The sequence below is a fragment of the Opisthocomus hoazin genome, chromosome 6 (assembly GCF_030867145.1).
Source record: "Opisthocomus hoazin isolate bOpiHoa1 chromosome 6, bOpiHoa1.hap1, whole genome shotgun sequence".
Taxonomy (NCBI): domain Eukaryota; kingdom Metazoa; phylum Chordata; class Aves; order Opisthocomiformes; family Opisthocomidae; genus Opisthocomus; species Opisthocomus hoazin.
In genome coordinates this window covers 1,633,658-1,657,554 of record NC_134419.1, presented here as the reverse complement: position 1 = coordinate 1,657,554, position 23,897 = coordinate 1,633,658, and the positions used below count along the sequence as shown (strand labels likewise).

Genomic DNA, 23,897 nt, shown 5'->3' with positions numbered 1-23,897 from the left:
TGTGAGACGTGCTGCAGCAATCACAGCATCGCCGGACAACTGAGGGGTCAGGGACCTTTGCGGATGGTCCAGCCCAAGCTCCTGCTTGAAGCAGGGTCACATGCAGCAGGCTGCCCAGGACCCTGGCAACACAGAAAAGCAGGATTTAAAAATAAACACAGAAAACCAGGGAGTCCTGATGCACCTCTGGGGAAGGGCTGACTGCAGCAGAGTTGCCCTCATCACCCTCTTTCCTATCAGTAAGGACTGTCTGCCGTTCAGCTCTCGTTTGGAAAGCAGAGCATGCACACCAGGCTGCCTTTCAGCTGTTTCACGCCGAGTCCATAATTCAGAGCAGCAACCTGAATCCTGAACAAGTGTGAACTCCTCATGGGTGCTGGGATTAAAGGAGGACTCTGCCAGTGGACATTAGTGGTCCCAGGACAGACGGGCACTCTACAGTCTTCAAGTATTTCATCACTTTGGGGCCAGCTTTGTGATAAATTTAACCTGTCACAGGGAAAGTGTAGTTTGAGAGGAAGAAGGTCTGCTTTGTGGGGGCACGTTAAATCCACCGCGGGCACGTGTGTGCACGCTGCGAGCCGGTGTGCTGAATTATGTGGCCGGCAGCAAACTTTAATGGAAGCTTTGAATTCTTTTATTGCTCAACTTTCTACTTGAAGAGAAATTCATCAAACGGGGACTGCAAGGAGAGCAGAGGACAGTGCAATTTTTCAAAAAAATAGGTCTGCTTTCAAGACATCTGTTGGCTCAGCTCTGCTCCTCACACAGGCCATGGCTGACGGTCCCAGCCAGGAACTGGTTTTTTGGCTGGTTGCCTGTGGGACCTCTCCCTGCCGGGCAGCAGACCCTTCCCCAGCTTGGCCGGCCACGAAGACCCCCGGGTGGGACCCGTGGTCCTGTGCCACCCTCGGGCTGGAGGTGGCAATGGCTCCAGCTCTCATCCCTCAGGGATTTCTCAGCAAGCAATGTGTTATTGACCAAGAGGTCACCCCCGCGTTCCCCTCCCGTGTCTTCAGCCTGTTCCCTGTTCGTGAATTATGATCTTCTTTGTAAGGAAGCAAAAGGGGTTAAGAGTGTCAATGACTTAGGGCCATCCCACCTAACTTGTGCAGCCCGTAAGTTGAACTCAGGGAGTTTTTAGATGCCAAAAGAAACCCTGTCTGGTTTGCAAAAAAAGGAGATGGAAGACGATAGGTGAATGATTTACTCATCCCTTCATTCTTCTTTACCCCTCTACCTGCACTAAACAGGCTCAGTATACCACACTTAATAATTCAATAATCTAATACAAGTCATACATTGCTTTCAGAACGGCAAGGCGATTATGTTTGGCTGGCGTTTAGCCTTGCACATATGGTTCCTGAAGTCACCCAATTATGGTCGCCAGTCTGAAAACCTCAATTTAACCGAGTGCCAGAAATCCTGCTGCTAAAAATGACAAGAGACCGAGGTGTTCTTCGCTGCCAAAGACCCACTGAGATCGGCTGAGCTGCACCATTTTCCACCACCGAGGCTGTGGCTGCGCACGGCTGTTTCCCTACGGGAAGCTACACACGTCGGGGAAAGCGTCTGCTTCTCTGCTTCGGTGTGCCATTATTTTGACACAAAAGGCCATGGAGTACGGACAAATCTATCACTACTTTTGATAATTTTAATGTTTGACTCTTATTTTTAATAGGTGGACTTTTCCAGCTGCATCTTCCAATTTTTATTACCATGAGCTGTACTTTTTTTCTCATTTTCTCTAGCAGACCTATCAATTCTAAGCTGCTTTCTTCCTCTGCAAAGTCTTGGTTAATTGAAAATGTCAGTTACTGTATTTGATGATATTTGCTCCCCTGTTCTAACTCGGGCTGCTATAGTGGTTGTTGTGAGGAGAGACTTTATCCTAAATCTAGTCATACAGACACAGTGCAGAAGTCTGAGCTGCCATAAATCAATAAGGGATTCAGGAGAGCTTCTTCAGCTAACAAGGATTTAAAGCCCAGTTCTCACGTATCTAATACTTTGTAGGAAAAGTACAGATATTTTTCCAATTTCTCTTAGTCTTGTTTTTGGTTTCATATATTGCACATCTCTACCAGTGCTGCTGTTGGCTTCTTACAGAGATATTGAGACCCGTGAAATTAAAAAGTCAGGTGAAACAGCCCAGCAGCTGCACCAAAGCCGCGAGTGCTGTGGATCTGCGCTCAGAGGCACCCGAGGTGCCTGGAAGCGGCCGGGAGCAGCCTCAGCTCCACCGAACGTAGCTGCCGAAGCCAGGCAGGTTGCCCAAGCCGCCCAGCCTGCCCTGCGGTCAGCAGGGAGGAGCGGGGCCCCGAGGAGACGGCGGGCGCGGGTTCCCGGTCGGGGTGAACCCCCTGCAGATGGCTGCTCCGCTGTCGTAGAGCGTGCTTCGTTAGACGTTTGCCTTCTAGGTGGTTAAAGCTTGGGGGGGGCCAGTCCCTTCCCAGCTTCCTGAAAAATCCAAACGCGAGTCAAGATGAAAAAGAACACTTTGGAATTTTCATTTTACCAGCTCAGTTTCAGAAGATGAGTTGAACGTTGGGAAGCACCAGTGCAGTGGGAGCAGGCTGTGGCAATGGGGGAAGCAATTGAAGAGCTCCCTGGGTCAATTAGCCAGGCTGTTCCGATTAAGAATTAAAATTTGACCCTTTTGGAAAGTCTGATGTGGGGGATTTTATGGAGAAACTCTATGTAGAAAAAAGAAAAAAAAAAGTGACAATCGCAGCTTACTTTCTTGAAGGTCTGAAAACCCTAAAACTGCTGCTTCCAGTGCTGCGCTGGGAAGACGCGGGACTTAGCAGGGGGTGTGAGACTCTCTCTGCTGTTCCAGACTTTTAAGCAATGTTCAGCTTAATCAGTAGCAGAAAATTAAGGCAGAAGAAAATGTGCAATTGAATTTGAGCAAGGACCCATGAACCACTCTTTCCTGGCAGAACAATGACCCTCTCATCATCAGCGAAAGGAAAGTCTACCCCTGGTATCGTTTTTATTCTCTGGCAGCAGACATAACTCACTCTGCATCTTGTCCAAGCCTCCTTCCTAATCATCATGAAAGAGGTTGACAAGGCACAAGATTATCTTCAAATATGCGCTTTTTCTTACATTTATCTGACTGTCCTTCACTATCTGACTAGCAAAGAATGGATATAGAAAAGAAAAATGAACAAGGAGGGGAAATGAGCGTGGGGAGACCAGCTCTGCACTCAGACAGAAATTGTTATTCCACTTTGGTTGTGGAATGGGAATCCTTCAAGTCTCAGCACTGTTTGGTGGTGATATTTAATATTCTGTACAACCCGCTCTCGGCTGACATCGCTGCGTTAGCCGGTACTCCTCTTTACAGTCCACGGCCACGAGTTTCCAGAAGCACTTCAGTGACTTCAACCCAGCCACTTCCTAAGCCGTCTGTGTGCCCGTGGTGTCTCCAGAATGCCACCCGCTGCGGAGCTGGGGCTTTCCCGTCCAGGGCTGCCAGTCTCTCCGTGGCTGCGGGGCTGGCCGTGGGTGGGCTGGCCGGCGCGCTGCCGACGCTGGAGTCTGCAGCGGGTACAGCGGTTTATGGCTTATAAAAACCGACACCATTCAATGAAGTGAGACTTTGATTTTATGGGGTATGAAATGCCTCTTACATACCGCAGCCTTCAGTGGAGATGATCATTAAGCAGTTATTTGCACAAGAAGGTTGGGTGAAAATGGGACGCGTGGTTATTTGCCCCAGTCTGGGAGCGCGCTGCCGGCAAGCAGCACCCGCTCTGCTCCCCGGCAGCACCCACTCTGCTGCCCAGCAGCACCCCCTCTGCTCCCCAGCAGCATCCATTCTGCTCCCTGGCAGCATCCATTCTGCTCCCCAGCAGCACCCGCTCTGCTCCCCGGCAGCACCCGCTCTGCTCCCCAGCAGCACCCGCTCTGCTCCCCGGCAGCACCCACTCTGCTCCCCAGCAGCACCCGCTCTGCTCCCCAGCAGCATCCATTCTGCTCCCCAGCAGCACCCGCTCTGCTCCCCAGCAGCATCCGCTCTGCTCCCCAGCAGCACCCATTCTGCTCCCTGGCAGCACCCATTCTGCTCCCCAGCAGCACCCGCTCTGCTCCCCAGCAGCATCCATTCTGCTCCCAGCAGCACCCGCTCTGCTCCCCAGCAGCATCCATTCTGCTCCCAGCAGCACCCGCTCTGCTCCCTGGCAGCACCCATTCTGCTCCCCAGCAGCACCCGCTCTGCTCCCCAGCAGCATCCATTCTGCTCCCAGCAGCACCCGCTCTGCTCCCCAGCAGCATCCATTCTGCTCCCAGCAGCACCCGCTCTGCTCCCTGGCAGCACCCATTCTGCTCCCCAGCAGCACCCAGTCTGCTCCCCGGCAGCACCCGCTCTGCTCCCTGGCAGCACCCGCTCTGCTCCCCGGCAGCATCCATTCTGCTCCCCAGCAGCACCCGCTCTGCTCCCTGGCAGCACCCGCTCTGCTCCCCGGCAGCATCCATTCTGCTCCCCAGCAGCATCCATTCTGCTCCCCAGCAGCACCCATTCTGCTCCCCAGCAGCACCCGCTCTGCTCCCCGGCAGCACCCGGCCGGCTCCGGCTCTGAGAACGCAGTCGGAAGCGAAGGGCCCCCACTCCTCCCTGTCACTGGAGAGGAAGAGCATCCTCACGCCAGCCCGGGCTCCTCCAGCAGGTCGCACAGGCTTTGGAGATGCTCCGTGATTACGTTCAATGCGTAACGTTATGGCCAATGTGCGTTGGCGCCGTGTCCAGAAACCCACCCTGCATTGCCCCACCGCTGCACGAGCCAGACGCGACGCGGTGGGATCGGCCTGGGGGCTGCGCAGTCGGACGGACACGGGGCAGCACGGGGCAGGCAGCACTGGGCAGGGACGAGCGGTCAGGGGGAGGATGGGTGGTCCTGGGGTACGGCGGCAGCAGAGCTGCTCTGAAATAGCTCCCAGACAGCGCAGCAAGAGGGTTTCAGGGGGGGCTTTGAGGGAAGGAGATGAAACGGCCTGGCCACGGCCTGTGGCAGGTTCTTGCGGGGCATGAAGTATTTCGTGAAAGAAATGGCAGCCCTGGTCCGAGCTGCACGCAGCAGGCACAGGCGGTGATGCCGGGCTCGCTCAGGGGCAGGACCGGGCTCGGTGCTGGGGACTGGAGCCCAGCGGGGTGGTCTGTGTGCCCACACGCTGCCCACCGCTGAGAAATACTGCGGGCACTGCAAGCAGAGGGAGAAACGCCGGGTGCCCCCGCGGCACCTCGCCGAGAGCTGGGAGGGCAGGAGGGGAGCCCAGCGGGCACGGGCGGGGACCGGCCGTGCTGCTGCCCCAGGATGGGCACGGAGCAGCACAGGGTCTGTGGAGCTTGCACAGAAACATCGTGAATAAAGTCTGAACGTCCGATGTTGGCAAGAGACTTGATCCAAAGAGATACTTGAATTTGTTGTGCGTGTATTCTGTACCCAGGCGGCTGCTTTTCTTGTGACGAACGTTATAATTTCTGCCCACCTAGCAGAGAAATACCGCTCCAGGCTGCAGTGCCTTTACCAGAGCAAACTCCCTTCCTGCGGGGCTTCCCCTCGGCTCCGAGCCAGGGGCCGGGTCGGGCTGGCCGTGCCGAGCCCAAGGCGTTGCAGGGCAAAGGCTGTTTTTCTGTCCATCGGCTTTCACCTGACTGGCTGGGTAGATGAAGGGAGAGCCGTGGATGTTGTCTACCTTGACTTCAGCAAGGCTTTCAACACGGTCTCCCATGATATCCTCCTAGGGAAGCTGAGGAAGTGTGGGCTGGATGAGTGGTCGGTGAAGTGGATAGAGAACTGGCTGAATGGCAGAACTCAGAGGGTTGTCATCAGCGGCGCTGAGTCTAGTTGGAAGCTGGTGACAAGTGGTGTCCCTCAGGGGTCAGTACTGGGCCCAGTCTTGTTTAACTTCTTCATCAACGACCTGGATGAAGAGTTAGAATGTACCCTCAGCAAGTTTGCTGACGACACCAAACTGGGAGGAGTGGTGGACACACCGGCAGGCTGTGCTGCCATCCAGCGTGACCTGGACAGGCTGGAAAGCTGGGCAGAGAGGAACCTGATGAGGTTCAACAAGGGCAAGGGCAGGGTCCTGCACCTGGGAAGGAACAACCCCAGGAACCAGTACAGGCTGGGGCTGAGCTGCTGGGGAGCAGCTCTGCAGAGAGGGACTGGGAGTGCTGGGGGACGACAGGGTGACCATGAGCCAGCAGCGTGCCCTGGGTGCCAAGAAGGCCGATGGGATCCTGGGGTGCATGAGGAGGAGTGTGGGCAGCAGGGCGAGGGAGGTTCTCCTCCCCCTCTACCCTGCCCTGGGGAGGCCCCATCTGCAGTGCTGCGTCCAGTTCTGGGCTCCCCAGTTCAAGAAAGATGAGGAGCTACTGGAGAGAGCCCAGCGGAGGGCTACGAGGATGAGGAGGGGACTGGAGCATCTCCCCTACGAGGAGAGGCTGAGGGAGCTGGGCTTGTTCAGCCTGGAGAAGAGAAGGCTGCGAGGGGACCTTAGAAATGCCTCTAAATATCTGCAGGGTGGGGGTCAGGAGGACGGGGCCAGACTCTTTCCAGTGGTGCCCAGCGACAGGACAAGGGGCAATGGGCACAAACTGGAGCATGGGAAGTTCCAGCTGAACCCGAGGAAGAACTTCTTCCCTCTGAGGGTGATGGAGCCCTGGCCCAGGCTGCCCAGGGAGGCTGTGGAGTCTCCTTCTCTGGAGATATTCCAGCCCCGCCTGGACACGGTGCTGTGCCCCCTGCTCTGGGTGACCCTGCTTGGGCAGGGGGTTGGGCTGGGTGACCCACAGAGGTCCCTGCCACCCCCGACCATGCTGGGATTCTGTGATTCTGTTTAGAAATTCACAGTGGCACTTGAGCTAGGCGATTCAATTCCCAAGTGGGCAGGTCACCACACCGGCGCAGAAGCTGTGCCTTAGCGTGTTGCCAAGAGAAGCACGCGGAGTCGGGAGTTAGGGGAGCCTGAGGGTCAGAAGGAAGAACAAAGCACGTCACCGCTTCTGGCTTTTCCCTTGCTCCCTCTCATTGCAGTCGAGCTTGCCTCTTGCTTTCCTGTTAACAGTCGCTTACCGATTTCAACAGCTTTCCTTGTTGAAAAGTGAAGAGAAACAAAGCAGAAGCGAAGGCATCGCTTCCCCTGGCTGCTGCTGCGGCTGCCGCTGCCCCGCAGCCCCACGCTGCCCTGCGCCGGCGGCCGGGGGCTCGGCCCCTCGGCTGTGGGCACGGCCGCCTCCGGCATCCAGCCCACTGCAGCGCCGGCCGCGCTCTCCCGGGCTCGGCGCGGTGTTACCGTGTTCGTTCGTACGGAGAAACCCGACAGCAACGTGATTCACGGAGCCAATAACAGTTTTTGATAACAATAATGCAATTGCTAAGCCTCAGTCCTTAGCCGGTACAGCTCAGCGGGGGAACATTGACTTCAGATGTGTTGTGCTGCTTCGGCTCCTAATAGTCAAAATACTTAATATTGATTTCTGCTTCTTTTTCTAAAAAAAACGAATTAGTCACGGCGTACTGTTTCCTGGCAATTAATGTCTTTAATATATGAAAACACAGCATTACGCTGTGCAGGTTTGACACTCAACCAAAGCAATTAGCGTATGCAATAATGAATCTGAAAACTTTTCCCCACTGCAAGAAATAAAATAACTGTAAACAGTTTGTTAAAACCTGGACACCCTCACCAAGCTTCTAACACTTTGCTCAGCGCCGCGAGTAAATCAAGTCGGGCCCCATCCCGGGGAGGAGGAGCTGCTCGGCTCCCCGCCGCCTGCGTGCGAGCTGGCCCAGCGCGTCCCCGCCGTGCGTTGCTCTGCGCAGGGGACGCAGGGCCAGCGGTGCCAGGCCTGGAACCCCTCGTTTTTCCAGCCCCTGGGAACGGGGAAGAGGTGGTTTCTTTGCAACAGCCCCCAACGTGCGGGCTGAGAGCTGGCGTCTCGGCAAAAAGTGCTACTGGGCACGTCCCCAGCGGCTGCGTCGCGGTCCGCGGCGGGAGCAGGGACACACCAAGCAGCTGGCATCTGGTGCCCAACGAGCCGGTCCCGGCCCCGCGGCGCAGACATCTCAGAATCACAGAATCACAGAATAGTAGGGGTTGGAAGGGACCTCTGTGGGTCATCTAGTCCAACCCCCCCGCCGAAGCAGGGTCACCTACAGCAGGCTGCACAGGATCTTGTCCAGGCGGGTCTGGAATATCTCCAGAGAAGGAGACTCCACAGCCTCCCTGGGCAGCCTGGGCCAGGGCTCCGTCACCCTCAGAGGGAAGAAGTTCTTCCTCATGTTCAGACGGAACTTCCTGTGCCTCAGTTTGTGCCCATTGCCCCTTGTCCTGTCGCTGGGCACCACTGGAAAGAGCTTGGCCCCATCCTCCTGACCCCCACCCTGCAGATATTTGTAGGCATTTATAAGGTCCCCTCGCAGCCTTCTCTTCTTCAGGCTGAACAAGCCCAGTTCCCTCAACCTCTCCTCGTAGTGGAGATGCTCCAGTCCCCTCACCACCCTTGTAGCCCATCTCCTCCCTCCCAATCCCTCTCCTAGGGCATCTGTGGTTCAGTGCCACGAAGACGTCGTTTCGATGGGATGACAGCATGCGGCGCAGTAACCATGGGTGTTCCACCTGAACATGAGGAAGAACTTCTTCCCTCTGAGGGTGACGGAGCCCTGGCCCAGGCTGCCCAGGGAGGCTGTGGAGTCTCCTTCTCTGGAGATATTCCAGCCCCGCCTGGACGCGGTGCTGTGCCCCCTGCTCTGGGTGACCCTGCTTGGGCAGGGGGTTGGGCTGGGTGACCCACAGAGGTCCCTTCCAACCCCTACCATTCTGTGATTCTGTGATTCTGTCTTCAGTTTGTTTAACCTGCCATTCTCCCGCTTGGAAAATTGCGGGGAGTTGCATCCAGTTTGAACGCAGGGATTGACGAACTCCCATCAAAGAGCCCTTAGCAGTAAATAGGCATGAGAGAACTGCAAAAACTGGATAAAAACACTCGCCACCTTCGAACGCCTTGTAAAAGCACGAACGCGATTCCAGCGCGGCGACGCTGCCGCGAGGAATCGCGGCTCCCGGCAGCGGTGCGGTGCTGAGGGGCTCTTCAGGCACCCGTCCACGGGCAGCGGCCGCAAAGTGCCCGGCCAGCACAGCCACCCTGCTCAGGGCTCAGCCTCGCGGCTGGAGGCCGCGCGTTTTCCTTTCGAAGCAGTTTTCACAGCAGCTCATGTTGCACTGAAACAGTGTTCGTAGAATGTGTTGGTGTCAGGAGAAATCCTGGTACAACAGTACTGAGAAAGGTGATACAGAGATTTTAAATGGGCGCAGGAGCGGCTGGCAGCGGCTGCGGGGAGCCCGTCCGGGTGCAAGCTGCATGATGGGGCCAGGCTCTTTCCAGTGGTGCCCAGCGACAGGACAAGGGGCAACGGGCGCAAACTGAAGCAGAGGAAGTTCCATCTGAACATGAGGAAGAACTTCTTCCCTCTGAGGGTGCCGGAGCCCTGGCCCAGGCTGCCCAGGGAGGCTGTGGAGTCTCCTTCTCTGGAGATATTCCAGCCCCGCCTGGCCGCGGTGCTGTGCAGCCGGCTCTGGGTGACCCTGCTTGGGCAGGGGGTTGGGCTGGGTGACCCACAGAGGTCCCTGCCAGCCCCAACCATTCTGTGATTCTGTGATTCTGTGATTCGGTGATTCCAACCTGAAGACCATGAGTGTTTCTCCAGCTCCTGTCCTCCATGGTTGCACCACTCCACAGCAGTATCAGCCCACTTTTTTTAAAATTTTTTTTCAAAGATGTTAAAATGTGTGGAAAGGCTTGAAAATCTGACCTGCAAAGCAAGGTGTTCAAAGCCAGAGGGAAAATAAACAGCTTCAGATGGTGACTGCTGTTGTTCTTGGGGATAATGGGCGAGCGGCAGCGGGCTGGGGAGGGAGGGCGCTGATTCATAATTTGCCAACCCACAATGTTTGCAGTACTTAGGCTGGGAAAAATACCTGTTCGCAGAAACGGTCCTCAACAGGCTTTGCTTTCTACTTTCTCCCATTGCTTAGTAACAGCTCTATTTTTAAATGCTAAGAGGGTATAAGACCAAAAAAGAAAAAAAGAAAGTTTACTCCATCTCCCATCTAATGGGGGTTAAACTCAACGGGGAGGCGGCCGTTGGCCAGCGTGGGGGAGCTGGCCCGAGCACGGGCGGGCTGCGGACCCGGCGAGCCCTGTGCCGGCGGGCCGGGGGCTGTCAGTGCCGAGAGCTGCGCCCACCAACCTCCAGCTCTTCCAGCAGAGCCAACAAGGACAAAATCACTAAAATCTGTGCGCTCCTCAGTGCTGTCCGCTCACGGCGAGCTCCCGGAGGTAAATCCTGTCGCAGTGCGTGGTGGGCTTTCCTCGTCGAGGGAGGGGAGCGTGGCCGCAGGCAACCGAGCTCTGGAAGCAGGAGCAGGGGCTCTTCGGGGGCACCCACCGGCTGCCCTCCTTCCCTGGGCCACCTGCCTCGCCCCAGCGTCACGTTGGGAGGAGACCTCTTATGGTTCCTGCTAAAATGTGTTTCCAGGAGCATCCCAATCTCTGGAAATACCGTCCCGAGCATCCGGCTTGGCAAACCGCTGTCGCGGGTCCCGTGGAGTCGGGGATGGTCCTGGCCCCGTCCTGCCCTCGTGATCTGCCCTCGTTAACAAGATCCAGATAAATGGGATGAGTCGTCCTGGACTGACCTCCATGCCTGACCGCTGAAGGTCACGGAATGTTCACTCACTTCACTGGGATCTGCAGCAGACGGTTCCCTCCATCCAGGGCTAACGATCAGCGCTGATTAGTGATCTCCCCCTCCGAGGACACAGCAGATAAACGCACTGAAGTCCCTCGGGGACACAAATGTGCTTGGCTGAGGCAGAGCCCAGTGCCTGTAGAGAGCTGGTTTTTCTGCTAACAGATTGTCCCTAAAGACTTGTGCCACCATCACCCGTTGTTGTGTTCATAATATATTTATATAAGCTATTATGGTATTAGTGATATGCAAAAAATCAATAGTTTTGTGGTTGATTAAATGTCAAAACAAGGCTCAGGGTTTTGGTGGCTGCGAAGGCATTTACTGTGTATACATTTGATTGCCACCAATATCATTCCTGCTGCACAATGATCATCATAAGAAAGTAATAAACCAGAACATAACTGGCTACTTTATTTTTTGAGCTATCCCAGCGACGCTGCTGCGGGAGCCCTGCCAGGCTGCAGCCGGCTCCTCTCCTCCCTGCCCGCCGAGGGTCCCGCGGGGAAGGGGAGACCTGGGCGCTGCGACCATGCAAAAACCATCCGCAGATGGAAGAGCAGGGTGAGTTACCAAATGCCCAGAACCCCAGAAATTATTTAGAATGGTTTTGATAGCTGTGAGTAATAAAAGGATGTCAGGAAAATATGTGGTTTTTTAAAAAAATGATGAAAGGTGGTTACAAACAGAGTCCTGAGTGTGAAAATTGCGGTTTCCTGGGACATTCAAAGCCAGAGCGATCACAACAGTGAACCTCTATGGAGGAGTAAACTGGATCATCAGGTAGATGGTTTCATTGCTCATGTAGCTGAACAGCAATGGGTGGAGAGCAGCCCTGAGGAGAAGGACTCGTGGGTGCTGGTTGGCGAGAAGCTCAACAGGACCCGGCTGTGTGCGCTGGCAGCCCAGCAGCCAAGCATGCCCTGGGCTGCGTCCCCAGCAGCGTGGGCACGGGGCGAGGGGGGGGATTCTGCCCCTCTGCCCCGCTCTGCTGAGACCCCCCGGGAGTCCTGCGTCCAGCTCTGGAGCCCTCAGCACAGGGCAGAGCTGGAGCTGTGGGAGCGGGGCCAGAGGAGGCCCCAGCAATGATCCGAGGGCTGGAACCCCTCTGCTGTGAGGAAAGGCTGGGAGAGCTGGGGCTGCTCAGCCTGGGGAGGAGAAGGCTCAGGACAAGGGGCAACGGGCACAAACTGAGGCACAGGAAGTTCCGTCTGAACCCGAGGAAGAACTTCTTCCCTCTGAGGGTGACGGAGCCCTGGCCCAGGCTGCCCAGGGAGGCTGTGGAGTCTCCTTCTCTGGAGATATTCCAGACCCACCTGGACAAGGTCCTGTGCAGCCTGCTGTAGGTGACCCTGCTTGGGCAGGGGGTTGGGCTGGGTGACCCACAGAGGTCCCTGCCAACCCCTACTATTCTGTGATTCTGTGATTCTGTGATTCTGTGAAGGCTGCGGGGAGAGCTTAGAGCAGCTGCCAGCGCCTGGAGGGGCTGTGAGAGAGCTGGAGAGGGGCTGAGACAAGGGCATGGAGTGACAGGACAAGGGGTGATGGCTTTGAGCTGAAAGAGGGCAGATTTAGATCAGATTTAAGGAGGAAATTCTTCCCCCTGAGGGTGGTGAGGCCCTGGCCCAGGCTGCCCAGAGAAGCTGTGGCTGCCCCCTCCCTGGCAGTGCTCAAGGCCAGGCTGGATGGAGCTCTGAGCACCCTGGGCTGGTGGGAGATGTCCCTGCTCATGGCAGGGGGGTTGGAACCAGATGTTCTTCAAGGTCCCTTCCAACCCAAACCACTCTGTGATTCTAGGATGTCTATGAAGAAATATTTGCTCTTGGACATCCAATATATAATATTTGCTTTTGGAGATATAACTCTGCAACTCGTGGTGTCTTACCGTCGAGGCTCCCTTTGCAGCGTTCCTCTCAGTGCGGCGCGGAGTGAAACACGCACACGCGCTATTCCGTGTGCCAGCACGCGGCTGCGCATCACCACGTCCCGGCGCTCGCGGCACGGAACCGCCGGCACCCCGAACCAGGGCGAGCCGTGCATCCTCCAGACGGCTGGCGCCGTCTCCGCCACGTCAGCCCATATCTGGTTATTATTTATCACCAATTTCATCTTGCCCGTTGGGATCCGCAGCGTTTCGGGGCCGGGAGCCCGTCCGTGGCGGGGGCAGCTGCTGCCGGGGGTCTCGGCGCGGGCGCCCGCCGGCAGCTCTCCCTCCCGAGCACCTCGCCTACACGGCGTATCTTTTAATTTTAGAGGTAGAAAGAATTCAAGTATCTTAAAGGTCAGGAGGATGTGAAAGAGGGAATAAACACAGACTGTTTCTGTGAAAATATACTGGAGCACATGGCGAGTATTTGTTACTGCTGCAGTGTCTGCAATGTATTTTTGACACACGCTTGCTGCAGAGTGCAGCCCACTGCAGCAAAGGAGGGAAGCCGGATTTTCTTCCCTCTGCGCTCGGCAGAAAGCGCCGTGTGTGTGCTTTGATGAGAGGTACGGCAAAAATGGAATAGCCAACAACTTTGCCGGCACCGACAGAAATCACTGGTGGGGAGCCTCTGCATCAAAGCAATTCTAATTTCCCCGTCTTGGCGGCGGAGTTAGCAATGACCTTCAGCTGCTCTTCGTACGGGCGGCTCTGACAGGGAAAGCCATGCATGAATCGTGGCAAATTTAGATGAAATTATGGATTTGAGAGACAGCTGTAATTAGGTTTGAAGCAGACATTTAAATACTTTTTGCTGGATCGACCTGGAGAGCTCAGCCCTCTCCAGGGCGGAATTTGCACGGTAGCGAAGGCTTCTGTGCACCACCTGAACGCCAGCTCGTGGGAGCCGGGTACACGGCTCGGAGGAAAACAACATGGCAGCGAGAGGGTCAGCGATGCCTCTGACAGCAGCCCCGACCCTGCGGCCCCCGCCCGCTGCCTGCAATAGGAACATTTAAAAAAACCATCACCTGAAAGCAACTGCGATATCGGGGAAGGAGGGAGTCTCCGGGCTCACCTTTCCGGCTGCGGGGTGGCTGCGAGCCCCCGGCCCCTCCTGCTGCGGGGGGCACAGCCATGGGTCCCCAACACCGCTGAGCCCCCCGGCAAGGCCAGAGCAGGAGATGCGGGCTCGTCCCAGCTCCTCTCCCGGCTTCGTTTGAGTTCCTGGTTTGAGAACCCACCTGGAGTTTGTCGGTTCGCTGCCGGTGCCTCCCACCCGGGGCGGGCAGGGGACGGGATGCTCCTGGCCAATGTCGCGTTGGGTGGAGGATCAGCTGCTGGTGGTGAAAACACCCCAGGGAGCAGCTTGGGCACGGGGGAGCAGGGAATCCCCACTGGGCGCAGGGAATCCCCACTGGGCGCAGGGAATCCCCATGGGGAGCAGGGAATCCCCTCCAGGAGCAGGGAATCCCCATGGGGAGCAGGGAATCCCCTCCAGGAGCAGGGAATCCCCACGGGAAGCAGGGACTCCCCACTGGGAGCAGGGAATCCCCACGGGGAGCAGGGAATTCCCTCCAGGAGCAGGGAATCCCCTCCAGGAGCAGGGAATCCCCACAGGGAGCGGCCGCTGGCCACTGCATCCAGGTCCCCCCGCCGCGTCCGGGCTGCAAGCCGGGCTGCCACCGGCTCCGTGTCCAGGAGCTGACCCCCCCGGAGCCCACCAAGACCCTTCAGTTCTCCCAGGAGGGAAGAGCGAGCCGTTTGACACGCCTGGGGCGTTATATTTTGTAACAGGTTTCTGAAGTGCTGCCAGATAATACAGATTAATTAATTTTGCTGTTAAGGAGAAGAAATGAGTTGCTCCGTTTTGAAAGAGGGTTCTGGCGTTTGAGGTTGCAGCCCGCTGATGTCACACCCTTCAGCAAAGTTAACTTTTCCCCTTAGCTGACCCGACGTAATTTCCATTTTTTTGACCTCCTACAGGTGGCAAGGATGCAAATATCCCCAGCCACTCCAGTGAGCTCCCCAGCCCCTCGGCGCTGATCCTCCCTCGCTCCTCCTCTCCGCTTACAACCCGTTTCCAACGTCAACCCTGGCCACAGTGTCCCATCACTCAGGAGCTCCCCGAACCCGCAGCCCGCCCTTAGCACTCGCTGCAAGAGAGGAAAGCCCACAGGGTGTTGAAGCAGTTCCTGGTGTCCTCCTGGCCCAAGAGCTTTCGCAGTAGCTCAGCGGTAACCATCAAGCGCGAGGGTGGAACCCGGGTGGCAGCTTGCTCTTCGGAGCGAGGAGATGCACGGGGCAAGGCAAACGGGGGATGGAGCCTGGTAGTAGGCTGCTTTTTGGGTTTCCATTAAAATTTTTTCTTCCTTTCAATCATACTTTTTCACACCTCTACACACAGTCTCCTAAATTCTGGGACAATCAGGAGGGTGCAAAGGACAGTCCGGGTGAATTCTGCTCCCACGACCTGCTCCTTCTTCTGACTGTCCCCCGTGTCGCAGCTCCGTCGCTCTGCTCGCCAGTCGTTCCCACGGGCAGAGAGAGCTCAGAGCCTTTGTCTTCAACATAGAATCATAGAATGGACAGGGTTGGAAGGGACCTTGAATATCATCTGGTTCCAACCCCCCTGCCATGAGCAGGGACATCTCCCACCAGCCCAGGGTGCTCAGAGCTCCATCCAACCTGGCCTTGAGCACTGCCAGGGAGGGGGCAGCCACAGCTTCTCTGGGCAGCCTGGGCCAGGGCCTCACCACCCTCATGGGGAAGAATTTCTTCCTCATATCTCATCTAAATCTGCCCTCTGTTAATTTGGAGCCGTTCCCATGCCGGAAAGCGGGCAAGCGCCTGCTGCCTCCCAGCCACACATGGCTGCCTGCCCTTTACGGGAAGGCCAGGAGCGGTGGTGACAGTGGGGTGGCAATGGTGGTGGCAGTGGCAATGGTGGTGGTGACAGCAGCAGTGATGGCGACAGTGGGGTGGCAATGGTGGTGGTGACAGCAGCAGTGGGGGTGACAATGGGGCGGCAATGGTGGTGGCAGTGGTGGTGGCAATGGTGGTGGTGACAGCAGCAGTGATGGTGACAATGGGGTGGCAATGGTGGTGGCAGTGGTGGTGGCAATGGTGGTGGTGACAGCGGCAGTGGTGGTGGCAGTGGGAGCGCAGCGTTGACCCAGCCAGGGACGGTCCCATCCCATCCCATCCCATCCCATCCCATCCCATCCCATCCCATCCCATCCCATCCCATCCCATCCCATCCCATCCCATCCCATCCCATCCCATCCCATCCCATCCCTCCCAGTTTTTCTTCCCCCCCAGCCTCCCAAGAAGAACGCCCGTTATTGATAGTTCACGTTGTTTCCGAAGTTACTGACGTGTTTGCGGGACGCGGCACTGACAGCTCCCTCACACGCCCAGCCTGGAGCCACCGTTCCCACCACACAGCACCCAGCTGGACCCTCAGCTACTGTCCACCGGCGCCTGCTTGGAAGGTGACCTAAAAATCAGCACTGATCTACACTACCGCAGCCCATGACTCGTCCGCTCTTCTCAGTCTTCAGATCAAAGCCTCCAGAAATGGAGATTGTCGTTCTCTGGGAACATAGAAAGCGGCACTTGAGAGGACGTCGTACACCCGGCAGGAAAAAACCACATTGGGACTTCCACAGGGAGAATTTTCACAGCTGTGTGGCACCAGCACTTATTAAATCCAAGGAACTGTGTCCTTAATAACTGTTCCTCCTCTGCGTATTACAGACTTATTAAAAATGAGAAGACAGGGCTTAGGGAGGGTGTCCGTGAGGGGACAGGCTGGTGACGGGGGTGGGCATCTCCGTAATGTCAGGCAGGAGGCACAGCCCAGCCCGGAGCTGAGCCTGCCTCCCACCCCGTGCCCCGGCCATCCCCTTCCCAGCCCCCGGCTTGCGGGGTTTTTGCCCCCCAGAGAAGGCTCCCACCTACCCCTGTCCTTCTGCAGCTGCCCCACGGCACAGCCGCGCGTTTCTCCCTCTCCACACTTTTCTGGGGAGAAGGATCTGTCTGCGTTTCGTAGGTGAGGACCAGACCCTCCCAGGGTTCCTCCAGCTGCAAGTCTTTTTGCCCGGCAGGATCTCGGAGATGTTTACCAGGAACACGCAGGGAGGGAGCAGAACCCCCCGTTGCAACGAGAAGCCCCGTATCTCTCATAGATGAGACACAATCCCATCGCCTGCCGAGCAGAAGCCGTCCCTGCCGTGCTCACCGCGCCGGGGCTGACCGCGGTTTCCTCCTCCGCTCCGCACAGCACCCGATGCCTCCCTGCCTTCCGCCGGGTTTACGGACAACTGGTCGTAGCAGCAAAGGCGGCTTCTCGGCCGCGACGTGTTTCTGCTGGCACAGCATTTTATTTCGCGGTCGCTGGAGGCCGGCAGCCCCAGGGGTGCTGTGGGCAGGACAGAATCACAGAATCACAGAATAGTAGGGGTTGGCAGGGACCTCTGTGGGTCATCTAGTCCAACCCCCCTGCCGAAGCAGGGTCACCTACAGCCGGCTGCACAGGACCTTGTCCAGGCAGGTCTGGAATATCTCCAGAGAAGGAGACTCCACAACCTCCCTGGGCAGCCTGGGCCAGGGCTCCGTCACCCTCAGAGGGAAGAAGTTCTTCCTCATGTTCAGACGGAACTTCCTGTGCCTCAGTTTGTGCCCGTTGCCCCTTGTCCTGTCACTGGGCACCACTGGAAAGAGCTTGGCCCCATCCTCCTGACACCCACGCTTCCTCATGTTCTTCCTCATGTTCAGACGGACGCGGGCTGGTGCTGTGCCAGAAGCCGAGGAGGCCGTGGGTGCTCTCTGGCACCTCTGGGGCGACGCCGACGCTGAAGACCCCTCCCCGTTTCACCGCTGACGTCGAACCAGTGCGTACCCACCTCAAGCACCACAAAGATGTTGGCGGAGCAAAACTTTTCCGGACCAAATTTCAGTTCCCGCTCTGGAGATGGCGACGGCGGGAGAGTCCGGGCGCTGCCCGTCCCCGGGGCAGGCGTTCCCGCACCGATGGGCAGAGGTCGCCTGCGCCGAGGGACCGGCCACGCGGAGCAGCGATGGAGAGCTCGCCGCCGGTACGAACCCTCCTGTGATCCCCCTCCGGCTCCCGCTAAACGCCTTCCCGGGCAGCTCCCGCGGCGCTGGAAGAGCCAGGCGACAGCCCGGAGCACCGCGTCGCCGGGAGGTCGGTGCCACCGGCACCGGCTGTCCCAGCGGGGCGAGGCGGGGGTGACCCCGGGGGTGACCCCGCGGGTGACGGCTGCTGCCCACCGCCCTGGCGCCTTTGGGAAGCGAAGGCCAACGATGGCTCCGCAGACCCCTGCCACGGCTCCCGGGCAGCGCGGCGGGACCACGGACGGGAGCGGGGGGCTGGCACCCCGGCGTGGTCCCCGTGTCCCCTCCCCGGTGGCTGGGGGCTCCCGGTGATGGGGGACGGCCCCCACCCCCGGCCAGGCTTCCCCACCGCCGGCCCGGCCGGGGGGCTGCTTCGGGGGGGAGGAGATGGCTCCCGCCTACCCGGGAGGGGCCCGGGGAGGGGGGGACGGGAGCGCTGGGCCGCGTCCCCCAGCCCCGGGGGCGAGGCCAAGGCCGCGAGGGTCCCCGGCGGGGCGCGAACCGGCGGCTCCGCGCCGCGGGGAGGGCGTGGCCTGCCCTCGCCCCGCCCCCGCGCCGCCCTCGCCCCGCCCCCCGCGCCGCCGCGGAGCGCAACGCGGGCGCGCAGCGGCCCCGCCCGCCCCGCCGCCGCCTTTGTGTCTGCGCGCGGCCCCGCGCGCGCGGGGAGGCGGGGCCGGGCGGGGCGGGGCGGGGCGGGGCGGCGGGCGCGAGCCCCGGGCAGCCCCACGGCAGCGGTGGCGGCCCCGCACCGCGGCTCGGCCGCGCATGGACGCGCGCTCCCGCCTGCACCGTGAGTACCGCCGGGGGGGGGGGGGGGGACGGGGACGGTGCGGGGGGTGCGGGGTGCTCCCCTCCGGGGACACAGCCGCGGGCAGGGGCGGGGTGCGGGGTGCTCCCCGCCGGGGACACAGCCGCGGGGGAGGGCTGTGCGGGGTGTGCGGGGTGCTCCCCGCCGGGGACAGAGCCGCGGGGGAGGGCTGTGCGGGGTGTGCGGGACGCTCCCCGCCGGGGACAGAGCCGCGGGCGGCAGAGCCCGGCGCCGGGTCTCCCCTCGGAGCGCAGCCCCGGGCTCCCGCAGCGCTCCCGCACCCGTACCACCTGCCCGGGGCCGGGCTCCGCTCCCGGGAGGGTGCTCGCTCACTCCCTCCCCGGCCTCCGGCCCTTCCCGCCGGGCCCCGGCCCCGCAGAGCCGCCCCCCCGCCCCGCTCCGGGGCGTGTGCGGGGCTTTGGGAGCCCCGGGGTGGGCACTGCGGGCCGGCTGCAGCTCCCGGAGGTGCGGGGGAACCCCGTGCTGCGTGCCAGGGACGCGGGATCCGTCCCCGCGGCTGCAGCGGGCGAGGGTCACGTCCGTGACTGCGCCGCTGGGACCCCCGCGAGCTGCGGGGCACGGGGCCGGGCGTCGGCGGGGCACCCGCCACCGCGCCTTCGCGCAGCCGACGCCTTCGCCGGAAAGCGCCGGCCACGTGCCGCAGCCGGGTGCGCCGAGCGACCGCCGGGGCGGGCGACGCCGAGAGCGTGGTCCCCGTCCGTCCGCGATGGGAGACGTGACCCAATGCGGCGGGTTTTGCCGTCGACGCGTCTGCTGGCGCGGGTGCCGGGCAGAGGACGCGCGCTCGCCATGGCAACCTCCGCGCGGGGAGCGGCGGGGCCGGCGGCGGGAGCGGGGAGAGCCGCTGTCGGGGGGCCGCGTGGCTCCGAGGGGACCGCGCCGCGTGGGAGACGCGGCCGCGCGCTCGGGAACGCGGGCGCTGCTGCGGCTGGGGGGGACGGAGAGGGGATGGCGCTCCCGGGGCGGCCGTCGGTTCCCGTTTTGTGCCGCCGCAGTGAGAGCAGGGTTCTTGGTTCTTCAGACCGTGTTAGTTACCGTGATTTATCTCCAAACCGCATGAATTTCATGATCTTGCAGGCAGGTGTCTCGATGGGTCACGTCAGCTGAAGTTTAACCCTTGCCAGGGTTTGAGGTGTAAAACTTTGATAAACCGACATTTTAAAATTTATTTTTAATTATGTCATGCAGGAGGAGCTTTTCTATTTATTTCTGTTACAGAAACAAGATTAAATACTTAAAAAGTGGTTTTTCCATTGAGCTGCTTTTTGCCGTTGCTGAAGTAACAGTGACCATCGCTAATTGCTCGTTGGGTGCTTAACGAGCAGCTCGGCCGCGAGCACCGTGGAGGGGCTGGGCACGGGCACATCCTTCACCCCTCGCTCCCCCAGGAATCCATCGCGGCTTCTTCATCATTCGTTAAAGATTTGTTAACGTCGTCGCCGCTCACGAAAGGGGGTTTTAGGGGGAAGGTTGGCCCCTGCCTGTGGAGCGTCCGCAGGGAGCGGCGTGGGTGAAGGCCACCAGATTTGGGGTTAATGAGGAATTAGCAGCACCTGGGGCGCCTGCATCCGCAGAGCCGCAGCTGCGAGCGCTGATCCCGGAGCAGGGACGCCGGCGCTGTGGAGCGCGGCCCCGGGAACGGGGGTTCGCCCGCAGCTGGGGGGTCCCCGCGGGAGAGCGGCCCCCGGGCTCCGCGCCGTCCCCGGTGAAGGTTTCCCGGCGCTTCGGGAGCGGGGAGCCGCAGCCCCCACGGCGTTGGCCTGCGGGGATGGTGTGGGAGCCCCGGGTCCGTCCCCGCGGTCCCGGAGCCCCGGATCCGTCCCCGGGGTCCCGGGGTGGCCCGGCTGGGGGTCAGAGCTGCCGGCAGCGGGCGTAGAGCGGCCGCTTCCCTCGACGCGAGCGGCTGTGAATCCGTCGGGCCGGTGGCGGGCGCGTTGGAAATCCGTTGGCCCGCTCTGGCGGGGTCGCAGAGCCCACGCCAGCGGCTCTGCGGAGCTGGAACCTGTCCCGGAGGTGGCCGGGGCTGCTTGGTGACAGAAATCGGTGGTCCCGGCGGGTCCGAGCCGAGCACGGACCAAGCGCCCGAATGCTGCGTTAAGCCCTGTTTCAAGATTCGTTAGGAGCCGCCGTGTGTCTTTGGTTTTCCTCTCGGCTCGCTCTAATTTTAGCGTGGTTTCTGTCGGCGTTAATTTGCCGGCGCGGCAGATTGCATCAAATCCTAGGACGAGGCTTTCGGAACCGTGAGCTTTGTGTCAGATCTTTTTTTTATTATTATTATTATTTCTGGGAATGCAGCAGCTTGCTGATGGCAGAGGGGTCCTGCGAGCGCTGCCGCGCGTCTCCAGGAGCGCGACCCGGGTGGGGAGCCGGAGCGGTCGCGGGGGGAGCTGGGGGTTCGGCGGGCACCGCTCCGTGTGGGACGGACGGCCCCGAGGAGGGGCTGCCGCGGGCGGATGCGGAGCGCGGAATTGGGGGAGCAGGGGAGCGTTGCCTCGGGGGTGCCCTGGTGAGGCGCGGCGCGTGGGATGGTTGCGGCTTGGGGTGCGGGGAGGGGAGGTCAGGAAGCCGTGAGCTCGGCGTGCTGCGTGGTTTGGCACAAGGAGAACGTTCTTCATCCTGTAGGTCATTCCGATCCAGAGTGAACAAGTGTAAACCTGCACGAGTTTAAGCTTATTGGAGGAAAATGCCTTTTTTTCCCCAAAAACAGTATTTTGCTGGGGAAGAGAAATGAAAATGAGAGCTGGTGCAAAGGAAATCTGAGGAGAGCGAGTTTAACCTTTTATAAAGGTAGGAGACGGTGCAGAGTGGGCAGAAAAAATCTGAACCGCTCTCAACTGGGAGCTGCTGGAGAGAGCCCAGCGGAGGGCTGCGAGGATGAGGAGGGGACTGGAGCATCTCTCCTACGAGGAGAGGCTGAGGGAGCTGGGCTTGTTCAGCCTGGAGAAGAGAAGGCTGAGAGGGGACCTAATAAATGCTTACAAATATCTGCAGGGTGGGTGTCAGGAGGACGGGGCCAGACTCCTCCCAGTGGTGCCCAGGGACAGGACAAGGGGCAATGGGCACAAACTGGAGCATGGGAAGCTCCAGCTGAACCTGAGGAAGAACTTCTTCCCTGTGAGGGTGACGGAGCCCTGGAACAGGCTGCCCAGGGAGGCTGTGGAGTCTCCTTCTCTGGAGATATTCCAGCCCCGCCTGGCCGCGGTGCTGTGCAGCCTGCTGTGGGTGACCCTGCTTGGGCAGGGGGCTGGGCTGGGGGATCCACAGAGGGCCCTGCCAACCCCGACCATGCTGTGGTTCTGTGGGTGAAGCACAGCAGCACCGTCTGCTCAGGTGCAATAGTGAAGGCGCCTGGAGCAGTCGGTGGGACTCGGGCTCTGCGCTCGCTCCGCAGGTTCCCGTGGACGGGAGGCCACCGCTCGGCTCTGTGTCCCGGCAGCTGTTCCCGTTTCTCCAGCGAGGTGCAGACGATGCACAGACGCACTGGCGAAATCTTTGGCGCTTCGTTTGTCGCTGAAGTTTGGTGCTGGGAAGGTACCACATGGACTATCGATAGAGCAGTCCATAGAGCAGTCTTCCAGGTATAAATCACATATGTATGTATGTATATAACATATAAGGAGCGTTTGGTGAGCAGGAAGCCACGTGAGCACAGGAGTTTGTCCTGTGCGACGTCGCGAGCGTGGTGGGCACTGACCTCGAGTCCCGTAGCTGATGCTCCGTTCCCCGGAGGGTGCTGCTCCGGAGCGGAGGACGGAGCGGAACGTAAAGCTTGGCTTGGTTTTCAGCTGCTGATTTCAAAATGCCGCTTTGTTGTCGTCCCTTTTTTGTACTTTTTAAATTGTTACTGCCATTTACGTGGGGAAGATTGTGGAAGGAGGGTGACGGCGAGCCAGCAGGAAGACGGCGTGCCAGGAACCGCTCCGAGGGGAACCCTGCGGCGCGCTGGGTCCGTCGCGGCCTCGCGTCGTGTCGGGAGTCCCGCGAGCGGCCCTCGTCGGTGCTGCGGTCCCTGCCGCAGCCGCGTTGCTGCACCCGCGGCGGGCGTTGGGTCTGGGCCGCGCCGGAGGTGACCGAGCGCTGGCGGGAGGAGAGCCGTGAGGCTGAGGGAGCGATGTGAGGAGAGGAGCTGCCGGCGGCGAGGCCGTGGGGCTGGGGAGCGGAGCAGGTCCTGGTGGCAGCAAGGCCAGGAGCTGTCTCCAGCTCATTCCAGGACAAACCCCACCAACCCGTCCCACTGTCTGCTTCTCTCCTGTGTCAGCTTTTTTTCACGTGGATTAAAAAACTGCATTCAAATGCCATCGGTTCTGTTTTCATCACAGAATCATCACAGAGTGGTTTTGGTTGGAAGGGACCTTGAAGATCATCTGGTTCCAACCCCCCTGCCATGAGCAGGGACATCTCCCACCAGCCCAGGGTGCTCAGAGCTCCGTCCAACCTGGCCTTGAGCACTGCCAGGGAGGGGGCAGCCACAGCTTCTCTGGGCAGCCTGGGCCAGGGCCTCACCACCCTCACGGTGGAGAATTTCTTCCTTACATCTGATCTATATCTCCGCTCTTCCAGCTTGAAGCCATCACCCCTTGTCCTATCGCTCCATGCCCTCATCAAACATGACACTCAGCACAACCTTCCCATCTTCTCCTCGCTGCCATCCTCAGCGTTTGGCCGCTGCAGAGCCTTTGGGGCAGAGGCTGCTCCTCACCCCTGGTAGATGCTTTGGAGACGTTGGTGGCCCCTGTTCCTCCGGACCAAGGGGCAGTGCGGCGGGCTGGAGCTCTGCCCCGACGGCAGGGACGCGTGGGGATGGTCCCAGCGCCGTGCCGGGGGAGCTGGCAGTGCTGGGGAGGGGGACGCGTGCCCCAGCGGGAAGGGACCTCTGGGTGGGTGCCCGGTGGGCAGCTTCGCCGCGTGGTTGGCATCGGATCAGCGGAAGGTGCTCTTCGAGGGGTGTCGAAATCGCGTTGTACCTCGCCTTGAATTTTGCCCCAGGTGTTTGCTGCACCCATCGAGCCGTGTGGTGCGCGGGTTAGGCGGTGCCGCCTCTAGGCATGCTGGAGCTTTAGCTGTTGTTACAATAAAAATTCTAAAATTTTAAAGCCTGAGCGCTAAATTGGTAGCTTTCAGCAGTTCTCTAATTATGTGAGACATTTTTTTGTACTTAACAAATGGTTCTTATTCTTGCCAGCACTTCAGCCCGGTGTTCTAGGACTGTGGGTGTCAGGGAACAGAACATATTTCTGTG

The 23,897-nt window shown here is 59.5% G+C and overlaps 2 protein-coding genes across 6 annotated transcripts in view; both read left to right on the top strand.

Moving 5' to 3' along the window:
* The window catches only part of SRSF11 (serine and arginine rich splicing factor 11), a 339,983-nt gene that overhangs the window by 80,815 nt on the left and 235,271 nt on the right, over nucleotides 1-23,897 (top strand). The window lies entirely within an intron of this gene.
* The window catches only part of LRRC7 (leucine rich repeat containing 7), a 332,198-nt gene that overhangs the window by 118,786 nt on the left and 189,515 nt on the right, over nucleotides 1-23,897 (top strand). Inside the window, exon 1 of one of the 5 annotated variants that reach the window (XM_075424249.1) lies at nucleotides 18,517-18,619. The exons of 2 other annotated variants lie outside the window; for them this stretch is intronic. In XM_075424249.1, the coding sequence (XP_075280364.1) occupies nucleotides 18,595-18,619 (25 nt within the window). In that variant the 5' untranslated portion in view covers nucleotides 18,517-18,594. Of the gene's footprint in view, nucleotides 1-18,516; nucleotides 18,620-20,599; nucleotides 20,910-23,897 lie in introns of those variants that run through there. 2 more of the 5 variants (XM_075424243.1, XM_075424244.1) reach the window with 2 other exon arrangements.